The 21,906-nt window shown below is 60.1% G+C and overlaps 3 protein-coding genes and 1 long non-coding RNA gene across 19 annotated transcripts in view; 2 read left to right on the top strand and 2 right to left on the bottom strand.

The window, feature by feature from the left end:
- Nucleotides 1-3,291, top strand: part of PRKCZ (protein kinase C zeta) — a 131,338-nt gene extending 128,047 nt beyond the window's left edge. For all 14 annotated transcript variants that reach the window (XM_019010031.4, XM_063703372.1, XM_063703391.1 and 11 more), the window contains 2 exons: nucleotides 2,479-2,594; nucleotides 2,818-3,291. In XM_019010031.4, the coding sequence (XP_018865576.2) occupies nucleotides 2,479-2,594; nucleotides 2,818-2,905 (204 nt within the window). In that variant the 3' untranslated portion in view covers nucleotides 2,906-3,291. The remainder of the gene's footprint in view (nucleotides 1-2,478; nucleotides 2,595-2,817) is intronic.
- FAAP20 (FA core complex associated protein 20) lies at nucleotides 1,742-12,342 on the bottom strand. Of its 3 annotated transcripts, XM_055382739.2 has the most exons (6): nucleotides 12,224-12,341; nucleotides 11,533-11,668; nucleotides 11,174-11,445; nucleotides 7,023-7,313; nucleotides 4,738-5,108; nucleotides 2,353-4,143 (listed from the first exon to the last, which is right to left on the bottom strand). In XM_055382739.2, exons 1-4 carry the CDS (start codon nucleotides 12,283-12,285, stop codon nucleotides 7,241-7,243), a joined length of 543 nt encoding a protein of 180 aa, XP_055238714.1. In that variant the 5' UTR covers nucleotides 12,286-12,341; the 3' UTR covers nucleotides 2,353-4,143; nucleotides 4,738-5,108; nucleotides 7,023-7,240. The 3 variants fall into 3 exon arrangements, with proteins under 3 accessions (XP_055238712.1, XP_055238714.1, XP_055238716.1); XM_055382737.2 differs by lacking the exons at nucleotides 4,738-5,108; nucleotides 7,023-7,313 and having other exon boundaries at nucleotides 1,742-3,409; nucleotides 12,224-12,342; XM_055382741.2 differs by lacking the exons at nucleotides 2,353-4,143; nucleotides 4,738-5,108; nucleotides 7,023-7,313 and adding an exon at nucleotides 7,934-10,510 and having other exon boundaries at nucleotides 12,224-12,342.
- Nucleotides 7,500-8,132, top strand: LOC115933507 (uncharacterized). The gene has a single exon (XM_031007766.3). The coding sequence runs from the start codon at nucleotides 7,583-7,585 to the stop codon at nucleotides 8,123-8,125; it is 543 nt and encodes a 180-aa protein (XP_030863626.3). The 5' UTR covers nucleotides 7,500-7,582; the 3' UTR covers nucleotides 8,126-8,132.
- A 2,846-nt stretch (nucleotides 12,343-15,188) lies between the features above and the next one.
- LOC115932883 (uncharacterized) lies at nucleotides 15,189-21,293 on the bottom strand. Its single transcript, XR_008678408.2, has 3 exons — nucleotides 21,098-21,293; nucleotides 18,579-18,754; nucleotides 15,189-15,675 (listed from the first exon to the last, which is right to left on the bottom strand). It is a non-coding gene; the product is annotated as an uncharacterized lncRNA (long non-coding RNA).
- Between the last annotated feature and the right edge of the window lie 613 nt (nucleotides 21,294-21,906).

Here is a 21,906-nt window from a genome sequence, read left to right as displayed (position 1 = left end):
ATGGACACACTGATGATGTGGATGCACGGACGACGTGGATGCATGGACGACATAGACACACGGATGACTCATCCACAGATGACTCAGATGCACGGACACCCAGACGACGCAGACACACAGACGACGTGGATGCACAGATGACGTGGACGCACGGATGAGGTGGATGCACGGACGAGGTGGATGCACAGACGACGTGGACGCACGGATGACTCAGATCCACAGACGACTCAGATGCACGGACACCCGGATGACGTGGACGCACAGACGACGTGGACGCACAGATGACGTGGACGCACAGGTGACGTGGACGCATAGATGACGACGCACGGATGACGTGGATGCACGGACGACGTGGACGCACGGACGACTCAGATCCACAGATGACTCAAACGCACAGATGACTGCGATGCTCAGATGACTGCTGCTGTGCCGCCACCCCAGGGCTCTCTGGGCATTTCCTGTGGTTTGGGCACCAGGAGCCTGGGAGTCCCATGCTGCCCCCAGGGCACTACCTCCTGGGCCCAGCCCCGCATCCGGTGGCAGCCCAGGTGCTCACCATCATCACCCCAACAGCGCAGGGTGGTCTCAGGGACCTCCTCTCATCATTGCCAAGAACTGGCTCCAGGATGTTTCCATGTGGCCGGCTAGTATGGCCAAAGTGGACCCCGGCATGCTGTCCCCTTGGACGCCTCCAGGCCCTGCCCAGCACGTGGGGCTCGTCCATCCTGTGCCTGACCATGCTCTGCCATGCGGGGCCTAGCCCAGCCCCCCAGCCCTGCTGCTTCTCCCCACCCCACCCCCGCCACCTCCACCAAGCCACCAGCATGCTGCCTGGCCCTACGGACAGCAGTGTCCTCCTGTGTCCAAAAGCCTCCTCCCCCTCAGCCCCTTCACTCGGGTCTCATGGGGCCCCTCTGTGGCCCCCAGCACACAAGGCACGCGCCCACTATGGGGCCTTTGCACAGCTGTGCCCTCCCCAGGCTCCAGCCCTCACCTCCCCCAGGCTATTTCTCAGATGTCCCTTCAGAACTAGAGCCCTTGGGCCCCCAGCCCCATTGACACAGAACGGGCCCCCTATTGTATTTCAGGTCACTGCTGTGGTTGCAGCCACAGGGGCAGCACCTGTTACTGCCACAGCGTCCGACCTGGGGCCAGCGTGCATTCAAACGCACTGCTCTGAGAGGCCAGGACGTCCATGGGTTGGGCGCAGGGGGCAGCGGTGGGAAAAGGTGTCAGGCACCATGGGTCCCGGCCTGGAGCCCACGTGCCAGCTGCAGAGATGGGCACTGAAGGCTTTTGAGCAAGAGGAGGAGGTAGCGCTGGCCCCTGGGGATGCTGTCAGGGAAACTGAGGCAATCTTGAGTCCTTGGAGCAGAGAACGGGCTGGGCCCAGGGCTGGAGGACCCTGGGCCAGCTCCAGCTGGGTCCTGCTCTGTTCCCACCCCTGCTGCTTATTAAACCCTTGTAAAGCAGCACAGGACTAAGGTAGGGAAAGTACTTTAGGAAATGCCCCTTTTCACATTGTATCGGCAAGTGTTTCATACAAAGAATACAAGTAACTGATGAATGAAGGGGGCATCTTGTGTCCCCACAACCCTGCTGTGCGCACACCACAGGTGAGCCGTTCTGCCTAAGGGAACAGCCCCGGCCCCTCCCCAGCACCGTCTCCTCCACCCAGTGGCCTGGCCGTGGATGCTGCATGTGGCCCAGCTTTGAGACAGCCACTGCCCTGACACGTGTCCAGCCTTACGTGGGAGGATTTATTTGTTTTGTGGCATCCTAGTAGATGCCATGTTAGTAGAATGGATGTGGGCATTTCTTTGTAAGTTCCCAAAAGCCTGTGAGGGTTTTTTCCACAATTCCGTTCCCAGTTTGGCTTTTGTTGTTGTGGCTGTTCTTGGCCACCCTGGGCCCCGCAGTGGAGGGGGGGTGCACCTGGGAGCCTCGAGCCGAGGCCCAGCCCCTCCTGCCATGCATCTTCCTGCCAAGCAGCACCTGAGACTCTGAAGTCGATGCCTGGATAGGCAGAAATGGGCCGGCAGGAGGCTCCTGACAGACAGGTCTGTGCAGTGCCAGCGCAGGCAGGGTGCTGTGGCCAGGTTCTGCACCTTTATGGTCAGGGTTCCAAGACGTCATGAGACGGCTTGTTCAGCCAGTTAGTTGTCGGTGCCTCTCTGAACAAGGACCCCCCCCCAGGAAGGGGGTGGCCTCGCATGGGTGGCTGGGGATCCTGCTCCGTCCCACATGTGGCCAGCATGGCCGACACTGGCATTTCTCAGCTCGACAACACTTTTTCTGACTTTGGATATTTTCTAGATTTTGTGTTGTAAGAAAAAACACTTGGCATTCAAATACTAGGCAGATTGAAATGCTGAGTTTCTTACTGTTTCATTTTGTGATTCAAGTGCGTGCAAAACACTCAATCTGGTAGGGATGATGCCCGCGCGGAGCTGACCCTTCTCCTATTGTTTTTCCAAGCTGGAGAAGAAGCAGGCACTCCCTCCATTCCAGCCACAGATCACGGACGACTACGGTCTGGACAACTTTGACACACAGTTCACCAGCGAGCCCGTGCAGCTGACCCCAGACGATGAGTGAGTCCCACTGAGTGCGGGTCCCCGGAGCACCCCTCGGGCAGCCCCATGGCAGGCCGGCACCTTGGGCAGCTGGTGACCCGGCCTGCCCTTGAGTCCCACCCGCCTGGTGTCATCTCTCCAGTGGGCGTTGGGGGAGGATTCTTATGCGAACGTGACTCTGCTTCCCCCAAGGGAATGAACACACGGTCACCTCCCCACCCCCTGCCACCTTTGCCCACAGGGATGCCATAAAGAGGATCGACCAGTCAGAGTTCGAAGGCTTCGAGTATATCAACCCATTATTGCTGTCCACCGAGGAGTCAGTGTGAGGCCGCGTGCGTCTCTGTCGTGGACACGCGTGATTGACCCTTTAACTGTATCCTTAACCACCGCATATGCATGCCAGGCTGGGCACGGCTCCGAGGGCGGCCAGGGACAGACGCTTGCGCCGAGACCGCAGAGGGAAGCGTCAGCGGGCGCTGCTGGGAGCAGAACAGTCCCTCACACCTGGGCCCGGGCAGGCCAGCTTCGTGCTGGAGGAACTTGCTGCTGTGCCTGCGTCGCGGCGGATCCGCGGGGACCCTGCCGAGGGGGCTGTCATGCGGTTTCCAAGGTGCACATTTTCCACGGAAACAGAACTCGATGCACTGACCTGCTCCGCCAGGAAAGTGAGCGTGTAGCGTCCTGAGGAATAAAATGTTCCGATGATGTGGAAGCTCCTCTGATGCCTTTTTTCCGTGAGTGGCGCCTGCCCCACATCTCAGACGCAACCCACACGTAGGGGGGCAGCTTAGGAGCCAGCAGGACACAGGTGGGGGCGGGAGTTGAAGTGCCTGTGGGGACACACCGCAATCAAGAATTGTTTCCTAAAAACCGCGGTAAGTTCCTGTTGTTCTTCCTGCAGAGCATGTCCCAGCCGCTGTGGTCTAGGGTGAAGTGACACCTTAAGCAGATGGCAGCTGGGCCAGCCAGCTCACTGGACTGATGGGGGAGATTGGATCATAGAGATTCTAAAACGTGGCTCGCCGAAGCACAGTAGACCAAAAAAGAGAAAAAACCGAACACTAAATCTGCACAAACCCATTTCTGACCACACTAAGCAGTGCCTGCACGATGCCTCGTGCGACGCATTTGAGTTTTGGAAGATATTCTTATCTGTCACACAGCACTGAGAGGGAAAACTAAAAGATGTGCGTGTGGCGGACCCCAGCCTTAAAGTTGAACCTGATGACCCTACAAACACCCAGAAACACAGGCACTCTTCCCAGCGGCGCGGACCTCCTGCTCCCGGGAACGCACCCGCGCTCTCCGTCCACCCACCCCTCAGGTGAAGGCACAGCTGTCCAGAGCTGAGGCTTCCTAGAGGCAGGTCTGCCAGCTGCCAGGTGTCAGGTGTGGCAGAGCCGTCTTCTGAGCTCCCTGGGAGAGGGGGTCGCGCCACCTCATTGCCTCTGAGTGGGGCCTGGTGCACAGGTGTGGAAATTGCCACGCAGCCCTCTTGGCCAGGCGCAGAGACCCCAGGCCTCCATGGCTCAGGGGCCGCTCCACCCCATTGTGCGGCTGGTGGCTTGGGGAAGAGATACGGAAAACCCCAAGTTAGGAGGTCTGTGCCGCGCCTTGCCTCAAGGTCATCCCCAGCAGGTAAGCGTGGCCCACCCTACACACTCAGGTTTCTCAGGGTGCCGCTCCGTGCCTGGCGCTCAGCACGACATGGTGGATTCACACCCAAGCCCCAGGTGCCAGGACAAGAACGCCAGCGCTGGGCATACTGCCAGCCCGTCCCCCCCAGCCCGAGACCCTGGACACCCGCCCCCCCCCCCGCCTCCCCCCGCCAGCTCAGGCTTCTAGGTGGAATGTGGAGACGGGTTTCAGCCACACTCCCAACCTTTGCTGTTGAGACTCAACTCCAAAGACGGAAAGTTAGAAACCCCAGGGCAGAGTCCAGGAGCCGACCTGGGTCTCACACAGGTGTCCCAGACCAGCGTGGGGATGCCCAGGTGGCCAGGCCCAGCCTGTGGCCGCTGAAGTCACACCTGCCGGGGGAGTAGGGCTGCCGGGACCCCACCTTGAGTGGGAGACCCCCAGTGTATCCCAGAATTGGTTAACAAGCAAACTGCTTTCCATGAGCCTCCTTGATTTGTTAAGTATTGAAGGCACTTACCTAAATACTGCCGTGTTGCCAGTAGCGTGCCGGTTACCAGTTTGGCCGTTCTTGTACACAATGTGTGAGTAATGCTGTGCTCATCAGAGGGGAGACTTTTATATTCAGTAATTTGTTTTATAAATTAAAGTGAAGGATGTATTGAAGTGTGGTTTGAAAAATCCTGAAATTTGCCAATGGCTCCGGTCACGACGGTGTGTCTTTTGGAAGTGGTTCTCGAAAACTCTGGTGACTTGGGGGCTGCACGGTGGGCCTGCGTGGGCGCGGTGCGGGGCAACTGCCCGTGGAGCCCGTGGCTGGCCGGCTTTCCCATGGATGACACTCACCCTCCACTGCCAGGGTCATTCAAAGTCTTGCACATCCATTAAAGACTTTAATGGAAATGTTCACATTATTATTTTCATTAAAAGCAGTTGTTTCCAAGAAGCAAAGATTTCTGAAGCCATTTTCTTTTTTCTTTTTTTTTTCTTTTTTGAGACAGAGTATTGCTCTGTAGCCCAGGCTGGAGTGCAGTGGCGAGATCTCGGCTCACTGCAACCTCCACCTCCCGGGTTTAAGCGATTCTCCTGCCTCAGCCTCCCCAGTAGCTGGGATTACAGGCACCTGCCCCACGCCCGGCTAATTTTTGTATTTTTAGTAGAGACGGGGTTTCACCATGTTTGCCAGGCTGGTCTTGAACTCCTGACCTCAGGTGATTCACCTGCCTCAGCCTCCCAAAGTTTTGGGATTACAGGTGTGAGCTACCGTGCCCAGCCTGAAGCCATTTTCTTAAGTAGACCTATATCAGGGCAGTTTTAGGCTCCCAGCAAAATGAGCAGAAGGTGCAGCCAAGTCCCCATGCCCCTGCCCTGCCCGTCCTGCCCCTGCCCAGCCTCCCCCACCACAGGGCACGCTGCTCACAGCTGCTGGGCCTGCCCTTGTCATCGCCCCACGCCCAGAGTTCCCGCCCAGCTCACCCAGGGCACTGTCAGTCCCGTGGGTGTGGACAGGCACATGACAGTGTGGATTCACCACTGTGGGGCCATGCAGAGGAGCCCATGCCCCGGAGACCTCCTGTGCTCCGCCTGTGCCTTCCTAGCCCCTGCACCCTCTTGATGTTTTTGGTCCTCACGGTGTTGCCTTTTCCAGAACACCCTAGGGTTGGAATCACAGTGTGTAGCATTTTCTTTCCCTTAGTGATCTGCATTTATGGCTCCATGTTTTTTGCGGCCTGTCTGAGGCCATGATTGAAAGGAAAATACAGACGTCTGGGTGTTCACACCACGTCTGCCCCCAGATCTGTTCCCGCAGCCACCACAAATGGGGGTCAGGGCTGAGCCCGCAAAGCCCGGCTCTCCAGAACCTGGGGGCTGAACGGCAGTGGACAGGAAGCTCCCTGAAGACGCTGCTCCCCATGCTCCACTCACACTGTGAGCCCAGGCAGACGGTGGCTGACAGATCTGGGTGAACCAGATGCCCACTGCTGCTGTCCTTCCCCAGAAACTCCGGATTTCAGGAGAAGCTGCCTCAAAACCCCTGGCGAATGATGAGGCCCTGGAGCCCCCGGGGAGTCTCAGCTCCCGCAGCCCTAACAAACGACCACAGACCTGGGGCTTCAACCAGACTCTCTCGGCTCCAGAGGACGGCCCTCTTCTGGCCTGTGTCCCCCACGGTAGAAGGAACAAGGGAACTCCCCAGGGTCTCCATTATGGGGCACTAATCCCATCGAGAGGCGCCGCCCCGACCTCCTGTCCTGGCAGAGTTCTCGCCTTGTGGTGAGGATTTCAACCTAGGGATTGGGGAGTTACAGGCCTGCAGCCCGCAGCACACGGTGGCAGGAGCCTTTCCTTTTCATAACTAGCTGCAGCTGCAAGTTCATTTTGGGGAATTACCACCGATGGTGGAGTGCGGTGGCTCACGCCTGTAATCCCAGCACTTTGGGAGGCTGAGGCGGGCGGATCACGAAGTCAGGTGATCGAGACCATCCTGGCTAACATGGTGAAACCCCGTCTCTACTAAAAACACAAAAAATTAGCCGGGCGTGGTGGCGGGCGCCTGTAGTCCCAGCTATTCAGGAGGCTGAGGTGGGAGGATCATCAAGCCCAGGAGTCTGAGGCTGCAATGAGCCGTGATTGCACCACTGCACTCCAGCCTGGGTGACAGAGCGAGACCCTGTCTCAGAAAAAAAAAAAAACAAAACCGTGAATGCACATGAGCTAACCACGCCTGTCCACAAAGTTAGGAAAACGAGCTCCCCTCAGCCCGTCGTCCACAGTGGGGGCGCCGGGGGAAAGGGGTCAGCTTACCCGCCTGGGGCTGTGTCTGGTTCTGATTTCACCGCAGTGAATCTGCCCTAAACCAAACGTCAGGAAGAAAAGCGGCAGACGTTTCATCACAACACGGAGAGAGACAGACAGGAGCCCGCCCTGCTTTAATGCGCATACGGGGGAGCGAGAGGCGGCGCTCCTGGCGGGGGAGAGCGTGTCCGGGCGCCACACTCCGCGCAGGGCTCTCTGGATGGCGCTCACCATGTCACGTCTTCTGTGCTTTCGGCCAAGCACTGGGCCAGGTGGCTGTCAACATCCAGCTGGGTCAGCCTGCAAGGGAGGGGCCACATTCACTCGGCCACCTCCGCGGCATGCTGGCCGCAGACAGCACCGTCTGGACCTCCGGGCCCTCTCTGCTCCTGCCGCTGGAGAGGATCCGGCTGGTCACAAACAAGGGATGGGGCCACCCCAGGGGCTAATGCACCCGGCAGACCACGTTAACCGCCAGTGGTGTTTCCACACTGTGCCCGTGAGGAGGCCACGCCAGGCCCCTGCGTCCGAGCTGGGGTTGGGGAAGCTGTGTCTGAACAAGCCCCTCTATGGGATTCTGGCGCCTGCTCAGCTTGACAACGCGCTCGTCGTGGAGCCCAGCAGACAGGCGGCCTGACCCGGAGAAAAGGCAGGACGGCGGGTGCCCTGCCAGGGAGAGCCGCCGCCGCTGCGTCTACAGGAGGCAGAAGAGTAAACGTGGCTGGGCAGTGGATGTGCAGCTCACGTCAGAGAATTTGTGCTTTTGGCGAGGAGGGACCAAGCCTCACCACGGAGAAGGACACCGTCACCGGCGTGCAGGCTGCCAACCTGCCACTCTGGGAGGCCCCACGCGGCCCCTGCACCTCTCAGGAGGGCGCTGGCGCTGGGATGGTGGCCGGCCAGGCAGGGGTGGCAGGAGAAAACCCATCCGAGTCCTGCAGGTCAGTGCCCTGGGCATCCAGTGGGGCCGGGAGGGGTGTCTGAGCGCAGCCACCTTCTATCCCCGGCCTCATGTGGCCCCATCAGCCCAACTGGAGCGGCTGGAAATGACCATCACCAGGCCTGGCCAAGGTGTGGTCCTGGAAGCCAGGACAGTTGACTTCCGGCCATGACTCCCAGAGAGTGCCGGAGCTGGCGTGCTCAGCAGAGCTGCCGGGGACGATGTCCCGGGGCTGAGTGGGCGGCTTCGGCCTAGACTTGGGCCTAGATCTTGCTGGAGGCCAAGTGGTCAGTGTCCCATCAGAGTGACCATCCCTCACACGCCACTGCTGGGGGACACACCCCCACTGAGCGGCCAAGTCCACAGGACACGTGTCCCTGTGTCCACCTGTCAGCCACACCGCCCCTCGCTCCCCTACAGCCTCTGCCCTCAGACCAGTCCACGGCGCGCCGTTTTACCCTTGGGCTTTGCTGTGTCCTTTCCTGTGGCTCCTGCCCCGTCTGTGTGGCCACTGCAACCCTCAAGTCCCCTCTCCAGACCATAGCTGGGCCCCCACTCCCGGGGCTGGCTCCAGCAGCCATCAGCTGCCTTCTCACTCTGGCAGAGCCCACCCAGTGCCTTCTGAAGCCCCCGAGGGTCACTCAGTCTGAGACTTTCCGGCTTCTGCCCATCCTGGGAACCAGCCCCTCCCTCCACAAGCTTTCTCTAAGGTTGCCAGAAGGTGCTAAGATCTGAACCGAGGTCATCTTGTCCCGGGGTTTCCAGGCAGTGTCCCTTGGTTGGGGGCCCTCTGAGATGCCTTCAGACCCCCGCCTGTGGCAGAAGAGCTTTGTCCCGGCCTGATCTGCCCTGTCCGTGACGCTTCTGCTCAGTAGCTGAGCAGGCCCTGCGGTGTGGACAGGCCAGCCCGGCTGCAGGACAGTGGGGGCTCAGTCCAGAAGCCTCTGGTGGCTTCTGCGTGTGGGCAGGGGAGCAGGGCTGCAGGATGGGCTGGCACCTGGCAGCGTGAGGGGCCTCAGGGCTGTTAAAATTCCAACGACCGGCCGGGCGCGGTGGCTCACGCCTGTAATCCCAGCACTTTGGGAGGCCGAGACGGGCGGATCACCTGAGATCCGTTCAAGACCAGCCTGACCAACATGGTGAAACCCTGTCTCTACTAAAAATACAAAAATTAGCCAGGCGTGGTGGCGCCTGTAATCCCAGCTACTCAGGAGACTGAGGCAGGAGAATCGCTTGAACCCGGGAGGCAGATGTTGCGGTGAGCCGAGATCATGCCACTGCACTCCAGCCTGGGCGACAGAGCGAGACACCGTCTCGAAAAAAAAAAAAAAAAAATCCCAGTGACCAACCCAGGGCCTCGCCACATCAACAGAGACAAAACGCAGCTCCGGCTCTCAACATCCTCACCCCCCACCAGGTGCCCAGCTTCCCATCCACCCACGTGACCCGCAGGTGTCTGAAAATGCACAAAATGTCCAAATAGGACCACAAGAAGATCTTAAAGACACAAAGAACTTTCTACATAGTTTGTCAAATCCAGCATTTGACGGTCCTCTGGGTGACCCGGAGAACACCAAGGCTGTGAGAAACGGGAGGCCTCCCAGCAGCTCCACACTCCCCAGACCCGCCTCTGCCAGGGCTCCAGGCTCAGCAGGCGCCTGTGCGGGACAGGGCGACGGTTCAAGACCAAGTCCGGCTGTTAGACCAGACCCTCCAATCCAGGCGGCCTCCCTGCTGGGGTCCTGTGCGGTCAGGAGTCCCAGGGCATCCCAGGGTGGCTGTGCAAACCCTTGTTCCCAAAGATATGGGGCTTGTCCCCCAGCTAGCCTGCCCATGCCGTGGCCACAGCCTCGGGTGAGTTCCAGTTCCAAAGTACCGGCTCTCCCTTACGATCAAGTGTTTGAATGTGCTTGAAGCATTCCAGACACACCAAGGCCTGGACCTGACTTCACTGACGCCTACTTAGGAAAAATCGAGGCAGTCTGCCAAGCTTTCAGCAACGGCTTAAAAAGCTCAAAATGGCAAGTTTTTCCTCGTGAACGTCCTCGTCTTCAGAAGTCTTTTTTTAGACTATCTGGAAAAGCAGGCGATGCAAAGACAAAAGCCCCTCCCCGGGGGGCGGGGGGCAGCACCCTGACAGCAACAAGGATCTCAGAGCTTCAGCCAAGAGCATGGATTTCTCCCCAGGGCTCCCAACAGTACCCTCTGTCCGTGATTCAGGGTCTTACTCTGTCACCCAGGCTGGAGTGCAGTGGTGCAATCATACTTCACTACAGCCTCCAATTCCTGGCTCAAGGGAATCCTCCTACTTCAGCCTCCAGAGTAGCTGGGACCACAGGCACGCGCCACCACGCCCAGGCGTGTAAAGATGGGACCTTGCCATGTTGCCCAGGCTGGTCTCAAACTCCTGGGCTCCAGCAACCCATCTGCCTCAGCCTCCCAAAGGGCTGGGATTACAGGCGTGAGCCACCGCGCCTGGCCTTTTCTTTTGTTGTTGTTGTTGTTGGCTGCCAACTTTGGACTCCGGTCCCTTCGCATTCCTGAGCTGTTTTTGCTTCTGGAAGACCAGGGGCATCAGGCATGACTGAAGGACCTGGTCTCCATAAGCTCTGAAACCTGCCGCCCATTAACTCAACCAAAAGTTACGAACCAGCATCATTCACACCACCCCAGCCCCAGTACCTGCTCCGGAGGCCAAGGGCCCAGAGGTCTCCAGACACAAGGCCAGGCACTGGGCAGTTTGGGTTATCTTGTTAGCAAAACTGGGTTCCATTCCCCTTTACTTAAAAAATACATAAAAATATACATTGGGTTTCAAAAATAAGAAAAAGCATCTCCAGACAAAAAAGATGATCTTCGTTTTTAAAACCCATGACCCACTCTGGGGAAGGTGTTCCTGTGCTCTGGGCCTGGGGACGCTGGTGCCACCAGATTCCAGGACGGCCAGGTGGACCCGGGGCCAGTGCTCCCAGCCTTCCTTCTGTGCTGTTCTGTGGGCCCCCAGCCTGCCCTGCCCACAGAGCACGGCAAGCAGGTGGACCCCAGACCCGTGACAGAGAGCCACCTGGACATGCCAGGCCACAGCACTGGGCCACCTTTCCAGTGTGAAACAGGGCTTTAAAAGCCAGCGCTGAGCTCGGCCACCTCTTGACCTTCTAAACGGCTGTGGTTTCCAAACACGGATGGATAACCGGGCCGGGCGCAGGGGTGGCCTACTCACCTGGGGGCGAACTCCTTCTGGCACATGGGGCAGCTGCGCAGGGCCGCGGCACCCTCCACAGACGGCTGCTGCTCCACCCTGGGGGCCCTGCAGGGATCAGGTGCCGGGCGCTGGGGCAGGGACCTGGCGGGGGATTCCAGGTGCCCTCCTGCCCCGCGAAGCAGCCGGTAGGAACGGCCCGGGCCCCACAGGTCCGGCGGAAAGGGTGTCCAGGAAAAGGTCTTGGGTCCGACAGTGAAGACTTCAGTGGGCTCCGGGCCGCACCTGGGCTCCTGCAACACAGAGTTGTTGGGCCTTGCCCAGCGGTGGCTCCCGCCCTGGAAACCCCTCCACCGCTACGATGGGCCCGGTGGGCACACCTGTCCTGGGAAGGCGGGCAGTGAAGGCACCTCGTGATCCAGGATCAGCTCCGGGCTCACCGTGCGCAGCAGCTCGGCCCAGAGCCGCTCCCGCTCATCACCCCCCAGGAGAAACCAGGGGCGGCCGCCAGAAGGCCTGGGGCAGACAGAGAAGGCAGACAGGGGGTACTCAGCAGGGGAAACGCTATGGTGGGGGAGACCCGGGAGGGCCTGGGGCAGAGAGAGCGGGGAGATGGGGGGTACTAGAGGGAAATTCGATGGTGCGGGAGGTGGCCGGCAGGGTTGGGGGAAGGGCTGCTGGGGCAGACAGTGCGGAGATGAGGGGTACTGGGGGCGGGGGAGCGGGGTGGGTGGGTGGAAATATGGGGTCCTCAGCGGGATGAGGCGATGGTTGGGGAGATTGCGGAGGGCATGGGGAAGACAGAGGGTTAGATGGGGGGTGCTCAGGGGAGACGCGATGATGGGAGAGGCGCGGGAGGGCCTGGGGCGGCGCGGGGGAAGCTCGGGGTGGGGTGGGGGCTCAAGGCGGGCGCTGAATGGCGGCGCGGGGTGGGGCGACGGGCGTGGGGGCCGGGCCCGGGGGCAGGGAGCCCTCCCCAGGGGGAGAATAGAGCGGGAGGCCCGCGGGGGCGCCGGGAAGCACGTGGGAGCGGGAAAACCGGCCGCGCCCCCGCCCGGCCCCCGGCCTCACCCGCCCGCCGGGGGCGGCCTCCGGCGGCTCAACCCAAGCCGCGGCCTCCGCGCCGCCTCCATCCAAGCCCGCGCCGGGCGGAAGTGAGCGCAAGCCCCGCCCCCGCCCCTCCAGGCCCCGCCCCAGGCCCAGGCCCCTCCTCCAGGCCTCGGCCGTGAGGCCGCCCCCCTCCGAGACAGTCGGAACCGCAGGGGCCCTGATCCCAGCCTGTAGGGAAACTGAGGCCAGGGTTCCTTCGTCCTGCACCGCACAGGGGGGCCTGGCGTGAGTGTGGGGGGCCCAGGTGGGGGAGCCCCGCCCGTGTCCCCTTTCCCGTCCGGGCAGCCCCCGGGCCGGAGCCCCCTCCGTTACCCCGATGGCTGCCCGGCCCGCCCCGGCACTGCCTCCTCCCGGCTGCACCCAACAGCTCCCGCCCCCGTTTCCGGCTCTGCGGAGCCGCCTCTCCTCCCAGGACCATTCCAGGAGTAAATAAAGCTTGAAATCCGCCGTCGCCACCACCGTTTCTTTACAAAAGGCGGGGAACTCAAGCTCCTTAACCAAGAAACCAGAGGCGAAGTGACAAAGTCCAGGTGGCTCACTTGGGCCTCAGGGGCCTGGGCCAGGGCCCTGGGGGCAGCTGAGGGGCTTTCCTGCCTGGACCCCGGGCTCTGCGACCTCAAAGTCGGCCACGTGGTGGCAGCAGCCGCCCAGGCACCCTGTGCCACACTTGGCTGTGCCCAGTGCCCCATTGGCCCAGGCCACTTGCCTCTCCCTCGGCCCTGCTGGGCCTTGGAGTGGCTGCCACCCTCACGGAAGGAGTGGGGTCTACAGAGATCAGGGTCAGGGGCCCTCGCCAGACGCCACTCGGGGCTCTGGGACTCCTTGGCAGTTTCTGCCCTGCCCAGCCCCAGCAGCTTTGGGGCTATGCTGGGCACCCCTCCTGCAGGGCTCCCTGGCTGTTCCTACCCCTCACCTGGCCCCTCCCAGCCCCCAGTCGTCTGTGCCCTCCCTCCAGAACTCAGCTGTGGAGCCCGGCCCTGAACCCAGGCCACCCGAGTGGCCCACCGTCCTTCAAGGGGCCCCAGCCTGGAGGCCATGGGTTGGTGTTCAGGGAAAGGGTCAGCAGCAGGGCCTGGACTGGGAGGTCCCCCTCTCCCTGCATGAATGGTTTTCTTCCGCACATGTTCCTGCTCTAGATGCCGGAGGCCCCCAGCAGAACAAGATGGAGGCACCAACCCCCAGGCCCTGCGACTTGAGTGAGCAGATGGAGATGCAGCGCTGAGTGCTGCCCGGGCAGGGGGAAGGGGCCTGGGGGAGCTGCGCAGGCAGTGTGGTCTCAGGGGGCCCTGTGGGAGGTAGCCTGTGGCTGGGCCTGCTCTCAGGCGAGAGAAGCCCAGCCGTGGGGTCTCCGCAGCCCCACGTCCACCATGTGGCAGGTGCCAGCTGACCAAGCGCTCTCAGACAGCCAGTGTCCAGGGCTCCCCGACAGTCCTGGCTGCCCTGGCTTCAGCTCCGAGCTTCTGGGTCTTTCCTGGAAATGTCACCATGGTTTGCAGGAGGGCCTTGGGTACTTCCAGGAAGACTGGTCCCAGCCTCCCAAGACAGGAGAAAAGGCCAGGCCCAGCAGCTCATGTAATTCTAGGACTTGGGGAGGTCCAGGCAGGCAGATTGCTTGAGCCCAGGAGTTTGAGACCAGCCTGGGCAACATGGCAAGACCTTGTCTCTATAAATAAAAAATTAGCTGGGCATGGTGGCATGTGCCTGTGGTCCCACCTACTTGGGTGGCTAAGGTGGGAGGATCACCTGAGCCCAGGGAGGTGGGGGCTGCAGTGAGCCAAGATCGTGCCACTGCACTCTAGACCCCAACTCAAAAAAAAAAAAAAAAAAATAGGCCAGGTGTGGTGGCTCAAGCCTGCAATCCCAGCACTTTGGGAGGCCAAGTCGGGAGGATCACTTGAGGCCAGGAGTTCGAGACCAGCCTGGCCAACATGCAGAAACCCCATCTCTACTAAAAATACAAAAATTAGCCGGGTATGGTGGTGCACACCTTTAATCCCAGCTACTTGGGTGGCTGAGGCACGAAAACCACTTGAGCCTAGGAGGCATAGGTTGTGGTGAGCCAAGATCGCACCACTGCACTCCAGCTTGGGCATCACAGCAAGACTCTGTCTCGAAAAACAAAAAAAGACAGAGGAGAAAAGCCCTTGGTGGCAAGTGTTTGCTCAGCTCTCTGTGCCGTGCTGGGGGTGGTGAGGGGTGTTCTTGCTCCTTCCTCTCCCTTCCCCGCTCTGGCTCCCAACCCCAGGGTTCTGCTGTTGGACCCGGGGGTGGCTCCTGCCTCCTCCTCCTCTACGGCCCCCACATGGTCCAGTGCCCTCCTGCCACGGGACCAGCCGGCCTCCGGATGGGCTCCGAGCCCCTGGGACCCATCTCCTTCCCTGCCTGGGTCCCTTGGGCAGAGCCTGGGAAACTCAGGCCCCTGCCCTGTCCTGGAGGACCATGTGAGGGACACCTGTGTGTGGCTGCTGCCCCAGAACAGGGGCCTTTCTGGGCGGGAGGACCCAGCCCCCACCCCTGGAAAGCCAAACACTAGAGCTTTGCTGGGGTCTTCAGCATCCTTCCAGCCCCTCCCGGCTCCCCCATGCAGGTGCCCTGGCCACTGGGCCCAAGAGGGGCAGAGCCGAGCAGAAGCAGGGCGGGGTCTCGAGTGACCCAGACCCGGGACACCTGCGCTGCCCGGCTGGCGCAGGCTGCTTGGGAAGCTCTCGCTGCGGGTGCCCCAAGGGTAGGAGGCATGGGCCTGCAGGGGACCTCAGGGCTGGCTGAGCCTGGCTCCAGCCTGCAGCACTGAAGCTGGGGGGCCCCCATCCCCTTGAGTCTTAGCCACCCCAGTGGGCCTCATTTACCCTTGGCCACCAGGGAAGAGGAGCCAGGGCCCCAGGCCAGTGCCATGGGGCAGAAGGCAGGGCCTCTGGGCCTGGTGCTTTGGGGACGCAGAGGCAGCACAATGTGTCACAGTTGTCCTCCTGGGGGCTCTTCCCTCCGGTTTATCTGCTGCTCTGGATTAATCTCCCCTCCTCCCATGTCACCACTGGGGAGGGGGCAGTGGGGCAGGCCCCTGTGACCTACAGCCAGGGATAAGTCCACAGAGAAAGGCACTGGGGTGACCTCTGCTCTGGGCACGTGGCGGGTGCCTCCACTTGTCAGGAAGCCTGACCCCCAATCCCCTCCCGCCTGACAGCTTCCCGACAGCTGCCTGCCAGCCGAGGGCCTGGAAGGGGACGGGCCACTCAAGACTCTCAAGACAAGGAAGCGTGTTCACCTCCAACAAACATACCTGGTCCTGCCTGTCCTCAAGTTATCAGCACGACACAGCGGTGCTGGTGATGGTGGTGGTGGAGGTTTCAAAGTTGAACCTGATGAAAACGCTCCACTTCTTCGGAGCCATCTGCTGCTGTGGTGACGGAGTTTTGCTTTATTGGAAAATAATTTCTGGTTGGGACTGACACGTGCACCGTGGAAATGAGTTTTTTCTAAGCCAAAATTCATGTTTACAAAAGAACGTTTCAGCTGTGGGAGTTTGCATCCCAGGCAGAGCAGAAGGTGCTCGAGTGGGTGGGAGCAGCAGAGCCACCCATCTCCTACTGCCGCACCTGCAGACCGGTGGGCTAGGAGGCCCCTTACCCTCTGTGGCAAAAAAGGACACATTTATGGATGATGAATCAGGCCCCAGCCCCCTGAGCTGGTTTCAGAAGCCAGGCTGGCCGTAGGTCAGGAAGCCAGCCCTCTCCAACTCCTTCCACCGCGGAAGAACAAGTGTCCCAGCCACTGGCATCCTCAGAGTCACCCAAATGATCATCTCTGCCCAGCGCTGACACCCTGCAAACCAGGCTAAGACAGCGGTGACGGGCCCTGAGGCTGGCAGGCCTAAGCAGCCCGGTGGCCGTACACCTTCCCAATTTCCAAGTGAGACCTGTGGCCGACAGGCACCCTGGGCACATGCTGAAGGCACTGGGCTGCCTCCACCCCTTCCCACGTGGCTAAATGGCCCAGCACCCACGCACGGTGCCCTGGCAGTGCTCACCTGCTGGCAAGGACAGCCAGAAGGCCCGGGCAGCCTTCTGACACAGCCAGGAACTGGGCTGTGCTCCACCACACCTGCTGGCCCGTGGATGCCAGGCAGGCACGCCCACCCATAGCCAGATGTGGTGGCATTTATGGGATATGGGAGTGCCAGGCAGACAGGCTGTGAGAGACAGTTGCCTGGGAAACATCGCCAGATCTTTGGGGCAGCAGAGCAGGTGCTCGGGCCCACACATGGGGTGCAAGAGTAGGGGTGTGCCTTGGTGCTCTTGGGCACCGACAGCCTCCTCACAGCCTCAGTGGTGGGGTCATGGCACAGGCCTGCCCCTGACCCCAAGAACCGGAAAGCCAGGAGCAGCTGGGGAGGGCCCTGGCCCGGGAAAGACAGCGGTCCTGTTTCTGAACCCCATCCCAGCCATGGCCTGTGTCTGGGCCAGCATCCCCGACCAGACAGGGCCAGCCGCCCTCTCTCAAAGTCCCCAGCACCCCTTCAAGAAGTATCCGGTTCACACCCTCCCACAGCCTGTCCTCCATCCCCACGTGTGGGCTCAGCCCCCTGCCCCACTCAGCCCCCACCCAGGGGCAGGCTTTTATCAGCCCCAGATCCTGCTCTGACATCCCCTCCCCGGAGAAGCTTCCCCAGCCCAGCCCAGCCCAGCCCAGCCCAGGCTTCTCTCTCCACCCCACTGCCCTGCTGGGAAATTGTGAGCTCAGATGCTGATTGGTCTACCCAGGAGGGCGGTCCTGTGTGCTCTGTTCCTGGGAAGCCTCTCAGAGTGCGCGGCACCAAGGAGCCGGTCAGGGAGTGGAGACCTCTCAGGGCACCCCCTCCTCTGGGGAAGGCAAGTCACAGAAACCAAGCTGGAGGAGCACTGTGGGTTGAGCAGCGTCTCCGAAGATTCATGTCCACCAGTACCTGAGAAAGTGGCCTCGCTCGGAAGCAAGGTCTGTGCCGATATAATCAAATCAGGATGAGGCGATACTGGGTTAGGGTTGGCCCTGAATGCAGTGTGAGCAGTGTTCTTGTAAGAAAAGGAAAATTGTCCGGGTGCAGTGTCTCACGCCTGCAATCCCAGCACTTTGGGAGGCCAAGGCGGGCAGATCACTTGAGGTCAGGAGTTCTAGACCAGCCTGGCCAACATAGTGAAACCCCGTCTCTACTAAAAAATACAAAAATTAGCTGGGTATGATGACAGGCACCTGTAGTCTCAGCTACTCGGCAGGCTGAGGCAGGAGAATCGCTTGAACCCAGAAGGCAGAGGTTGCAGTGAGCCAAGATTGTGCCATTTTACTCCAGCCTGGGCAACAGAGCAAGACTCTGTCTCAAAAAAAAAAAAAAAAGAGAGAGAGAGAGAAAGAAAAGGAAAATTGGCCAGGTGCTGTGGCTCATGCCTGTAATCTCAGCACTTTGGGAGGCCGAGGCAGGTGGATCATGTGAGGTCAGGAGTTCGAGACCAGCCTGAAAGACATCGTGAAACCCCATCTCTACTAAAGATACAAAATTAGCTGGGTGTGGTGGTGGGCGCCTGTAATCCCAGCTACTTAGGAGGCTGAGGCAGGAGAATCGCTTGAACCCAGGAGGCGGAGGTTGCAATAAGCCGAGATCGTGCTGTTGCACTCCAGCCTGGGCGACAAGAGCAAAACTCTATCTCAAAAAAAGAAAAAAAGGTAAGGAAAATTTGGACACAGAGACACAGGAAGGAGGCTTGGGTTTGGGGGTGGAGCAGCTGCACGCCAGGGAATGCCCGGGGCCCGGGGCTGGAAGGGGCAGGCAGCAGCCACCCAGAGCCTTTAGAGGGAGCTCCACCTTCCCAACCACTGATTTTGGACACCAGCTGCCTGAACTGTGAGAATATAAATGTCACTCGTTTTGGGCTCCCAGTGTGTGGTCATTTTTTCACAGCAGCCCCAGGAGACACGCGGCAGGCTCCCGGCTTTCCAAGCCGCCATGCACCAAGTTCAGTTTGAAAACCCTGAGCCCAGCTGGGTGCGGGGAGCCCTAGGTCTCCTGCCCACCACACCCAGAGCTGAGGAAGCGGCTCCCCCATGGGCCAAGAGCTGGAAGGGGAACCCCCCAAGGTCCTCCAAGTGGGCCAGGAAACCTCTGCAGGTGGAGAGGGTGGCTGGGACCCCCTTGGGAGTCCCCAGGGAAGGTCTGGCTTCTCGGCTCTGTAGAATCAGCTTTGTCCCCAGTTCAGCACGTTTTTGTGGGAAATCTGCTGGCTGGGGACAGCCCTTGATGTCCTGAGATGAGATGCTGCCTGGTCCCTGCACCTTCCAGGACCCAGCTCACCTGTGGCGCACAGGTTTCCACTTGTCATAGGAGACTGTGCTTGGTGCATACCCTGTGCAGCCGGCTGTGAACTGTGGGCTCCAACCCTGCTTGGTTTGCTTCAACTTTCTGAGTGACGTGCAGACCTTCACAGAGGAGCCGTGGGGTGGCTCCATCCAACGCCTCCCTCGCTGCCCCTGCGTTGGAAAATAAGGACAGTGGGTGGCCTGGGCCCTGCGCATCCTCCAGAGGGTCAGGGACACGCACGGTGAGCGACCTCTGTAGGCTCGAAGGCACAGCCTGGAAGGACTGGGACACCCGTGGGCGGGGAGCAAGAAGGCACCGCCAGGGGCTTAGGTCTTGTTTGTTCATCTGGTAGAATTGCTGACTTTTAGAGAAAGGGACCTGAGGCTGGGCATGGTGGCTCACACCTGTCAAATCTCAGCACTTTGGAAGGCCAAGGCGGGTGTATCACCTGAGGCCAGGAGTTCAAGACCAGCCTGACCAATATGGTGAAACCCCATCTCTACTAAAAATACAAAATTTAGCCAGGCGTGGTGCCGTGCGCCCATAGTCCCAGTTATTTGGGAGGCTGAGACAGGAGAATTGCTTGAACCTGGGAGGAGGAGGTTGCAGTGAGCCAAGATTGTGCCACTGCACTCCAGCCTGGGTAACAGAGCAAAACTCCAACTCAAAAAAAAACAAAAAGTCCGGGCACGGTGGCTCACGCCTGTAATCCCAGCACTTTGGGAGGCCAAGGCAGGCGGATCACGAAGTCAGGAGCTTGAGACCATCTTGGCTAACACGGTGAAACCCTGTTTCTACTAAAAATACAAAAAATTAGCTGGGCGTGCTGGTGGGCACCTGTAGTCCCAGCTACTTGGGAGGCTGAGGCAGGAGAAAGGTGTGAACCCGGGAGGCGGAGCTTGCAGTGAGCCGAGATTGCGCCACTGCCCTCCAGCCTGGGCAACAGAGCGAGACTCCATTTCAAAAAAAAAAAAAAAGAAGAAGAAGAAGAAAAAGAGAAAGTGGCCTGAAAGTTATGGCCCAAAAATGGGCCTGATTTTCTGTTTCTCTTTTCCCCTGGGTGCTCCCTCAGGGATTGTTCGGAGAACCAGGCTCCAGGAGGCCCCTGTGCAGACTCCGGGCTGTCCTGCAAACCCCAGCACCGTGTGGCCTTGGCCCAGGGCTGCTCTCCCCTACCAGGTGCCCGAGGAGGAGGTGGCCTCTGTTCCTTCCAGCTACGCCCTCCATATGTGCCACCGGACCCCATCACCACGAGCCCCAGCTAAGTGACAGCCAACAACCCTACTTCTGTTTTTGTTTTTGTTTTAGAGACAGGGTCTTGCTCTGTTGCCCAGGCTGGAGTGCAGTGGCGAAATCTCGATTCACTGCAACCTCCACCTCCTCGGTTCAAGCAATCCTCAACACCTCTTTATTTGTATTTTGTTTATTTATTGAGACAGAGTCTCCCTCTGTTACCCAAGCAGGAGTCTAGTGGCACGATCTCGGCTCACTGCAACTGATGCTTCCCTGGCTCAAGAAATCCTCCCACTTCAGCCTCCCAAGTAGCTGGGACTACAGGCACAAGCCACCACACCTGGTTAATTTTTTGTTTTGTTTTGTTTTGTAGAGACAGGATCGGATTTTGCCATGTTGCCCAGGCTGGTCTTGAACTCCTGAGCTCAAGCAATCCTCTTCCCTTGGCCTCCCAAAGTGCTAGGATTACAAGCATGAGCCACTGCACCAGGCCCTAGCTAATTTTATTTTTTGTAAAGATAGGGTCTCATAATATTGTCCAGGCTGGTCTCGTCAAACTCCTGGCCTCAAGCAATCCTCCTGCCTTGGCCTCCCAAAGTGCCATATACCCCCACTTCTGGGTGAGCAATTTCCGACTTTGTGGTGTGACGGATGATGTCTGACATGAAGCTCCATCCTCCTCCCTGGGGTCCATCCTGCAGTGGGAGCCGTCCTCCCAGCCAGCTGGTGACTGGACAACAGTGCTGTGCATCCGAGTGGGACACTGGCTGAGACTCTCCTCCCCCTCCCATCCCCCTTCTGCTTTTCTCCCTGCCCATGGCCTGGCAACCTTCCCCGGGGCCAGAGGGCAGCCCAGGGTCCTGAGCCCCAGGAAGCTATCTGGCCGCTGGAAGTAGTGGCCTGATGCCCAGCAGAATCTCTGAACAGGCCCTTTGCCTGCAGCCCAGGTGGGGCCAAGGCACAGCTGGGATCCCGACAGGCCAGAGAGTGGCCGCTGAGACAAGTCCCGCCCTCCCTTCTGCCGCCTTCTTCCCCCCAGGCTTCTCCATAGTGGGGCAGGCTCTCTGGACACCCCTCCGCAGTCAGGGCCCACCCATGGCTGCCCTGCCCAGGCCTGGGCACAGCTGCACTGACTGTTCCTGGCAGCTTCACCGGTGCAGGCCACCCTGCTGCTCCAGCTCAGTCCAGCACAGGTGTTCTCGCTCTGGGGTTGGCCTGGTGCTGACCTGTGCACCTGACAGGGAAGGTAGGCAGCTCTGGAGCTGGCTGGTGCCCCTCACCTGGGGTGGAGCTGGGGCAGGTCCCACATTTCTCAGAAGGACTCCAGGATGCAGCTGCGTCTGGGGCCTGAGCGGAGGGAAGATATCAGGCTGGGGCCGGCTGCTGGGCCTGTCCTCTCTGAGTTGCCTCAAATCCCCTGTTCCTTGAGCGGTCCTGGAGCCTGGCCTCAGGCCTCAGGGCACCACACTACTTGCCTCCAGGGACCAGCCTGTTCACCCCACACCCAGCCCTGTGACAGAGGTGCTGTCGTGTGGCCCCACTTACAGATGGGTCAACTGAGGCCCAGGGCATCTGTCCACTTGTCATGACAGTGAGCGGCCAAGCTGGATGTGAACCCAGGTTTTTGTATGCTGCCGCCCGGTGGGGTTGGGGAGGACTTAGTGGCACCCACTGACCTCCCACTGGGGGTCAGGGTCAGGGAGTGAAGTAAGTGCCTGGCTCTCCGAGCACCCTGGGGCAGCCCCTCCAGCCTGGGAGAGCCAGCTCACATCTGGGCAGTTGGTGAGGCCAGCTCCTGCCATCTCGGATCCCCATGCGCTTCTCAGATGTGAAAGCCCCTTGCTGGCCTCCACAGACCCTCACAGACGGCCTCACAGGCCAACACCCAGCGGCTGCACTGCCCATGGTCACTATCTCTGCAGCCCGCGTGTGCGGCCAGCGTCCCTCCGGTGACCCCAGGCCCAGGTGCCCGGCTGTTGGTCCTGCCAGCATCGTGAGCCGTGGTCTGCCTTCCTGGCACATCCTGAATGGAGGTGCACGCATAGAGGCTGCCTGTGAATCTCCTGCGCTTCCTCAGAGGGATTTGCCC

The sequence above is a fragment of the Gorilla gorilla genome, chromosome 1 (genome assembly GCF_029281585.2).
Source record: "Gorilla gorilla gorilla isolate KB3781 chromosome 1, NHGRI_mGorGor1-v2.1_pri, whole genome shotgun sequence".
In the NCBI taxonomy this organism is placed as follows: domain Eukaryota; kingdom Metazoa; phylum Chordata; class Mammalia; order Primates; family Hominidae; genus Gorilla; species Gorilla gorilla.
This window is presented reverse-complemented; position numbering and strand designations above follow the sequence as displayed.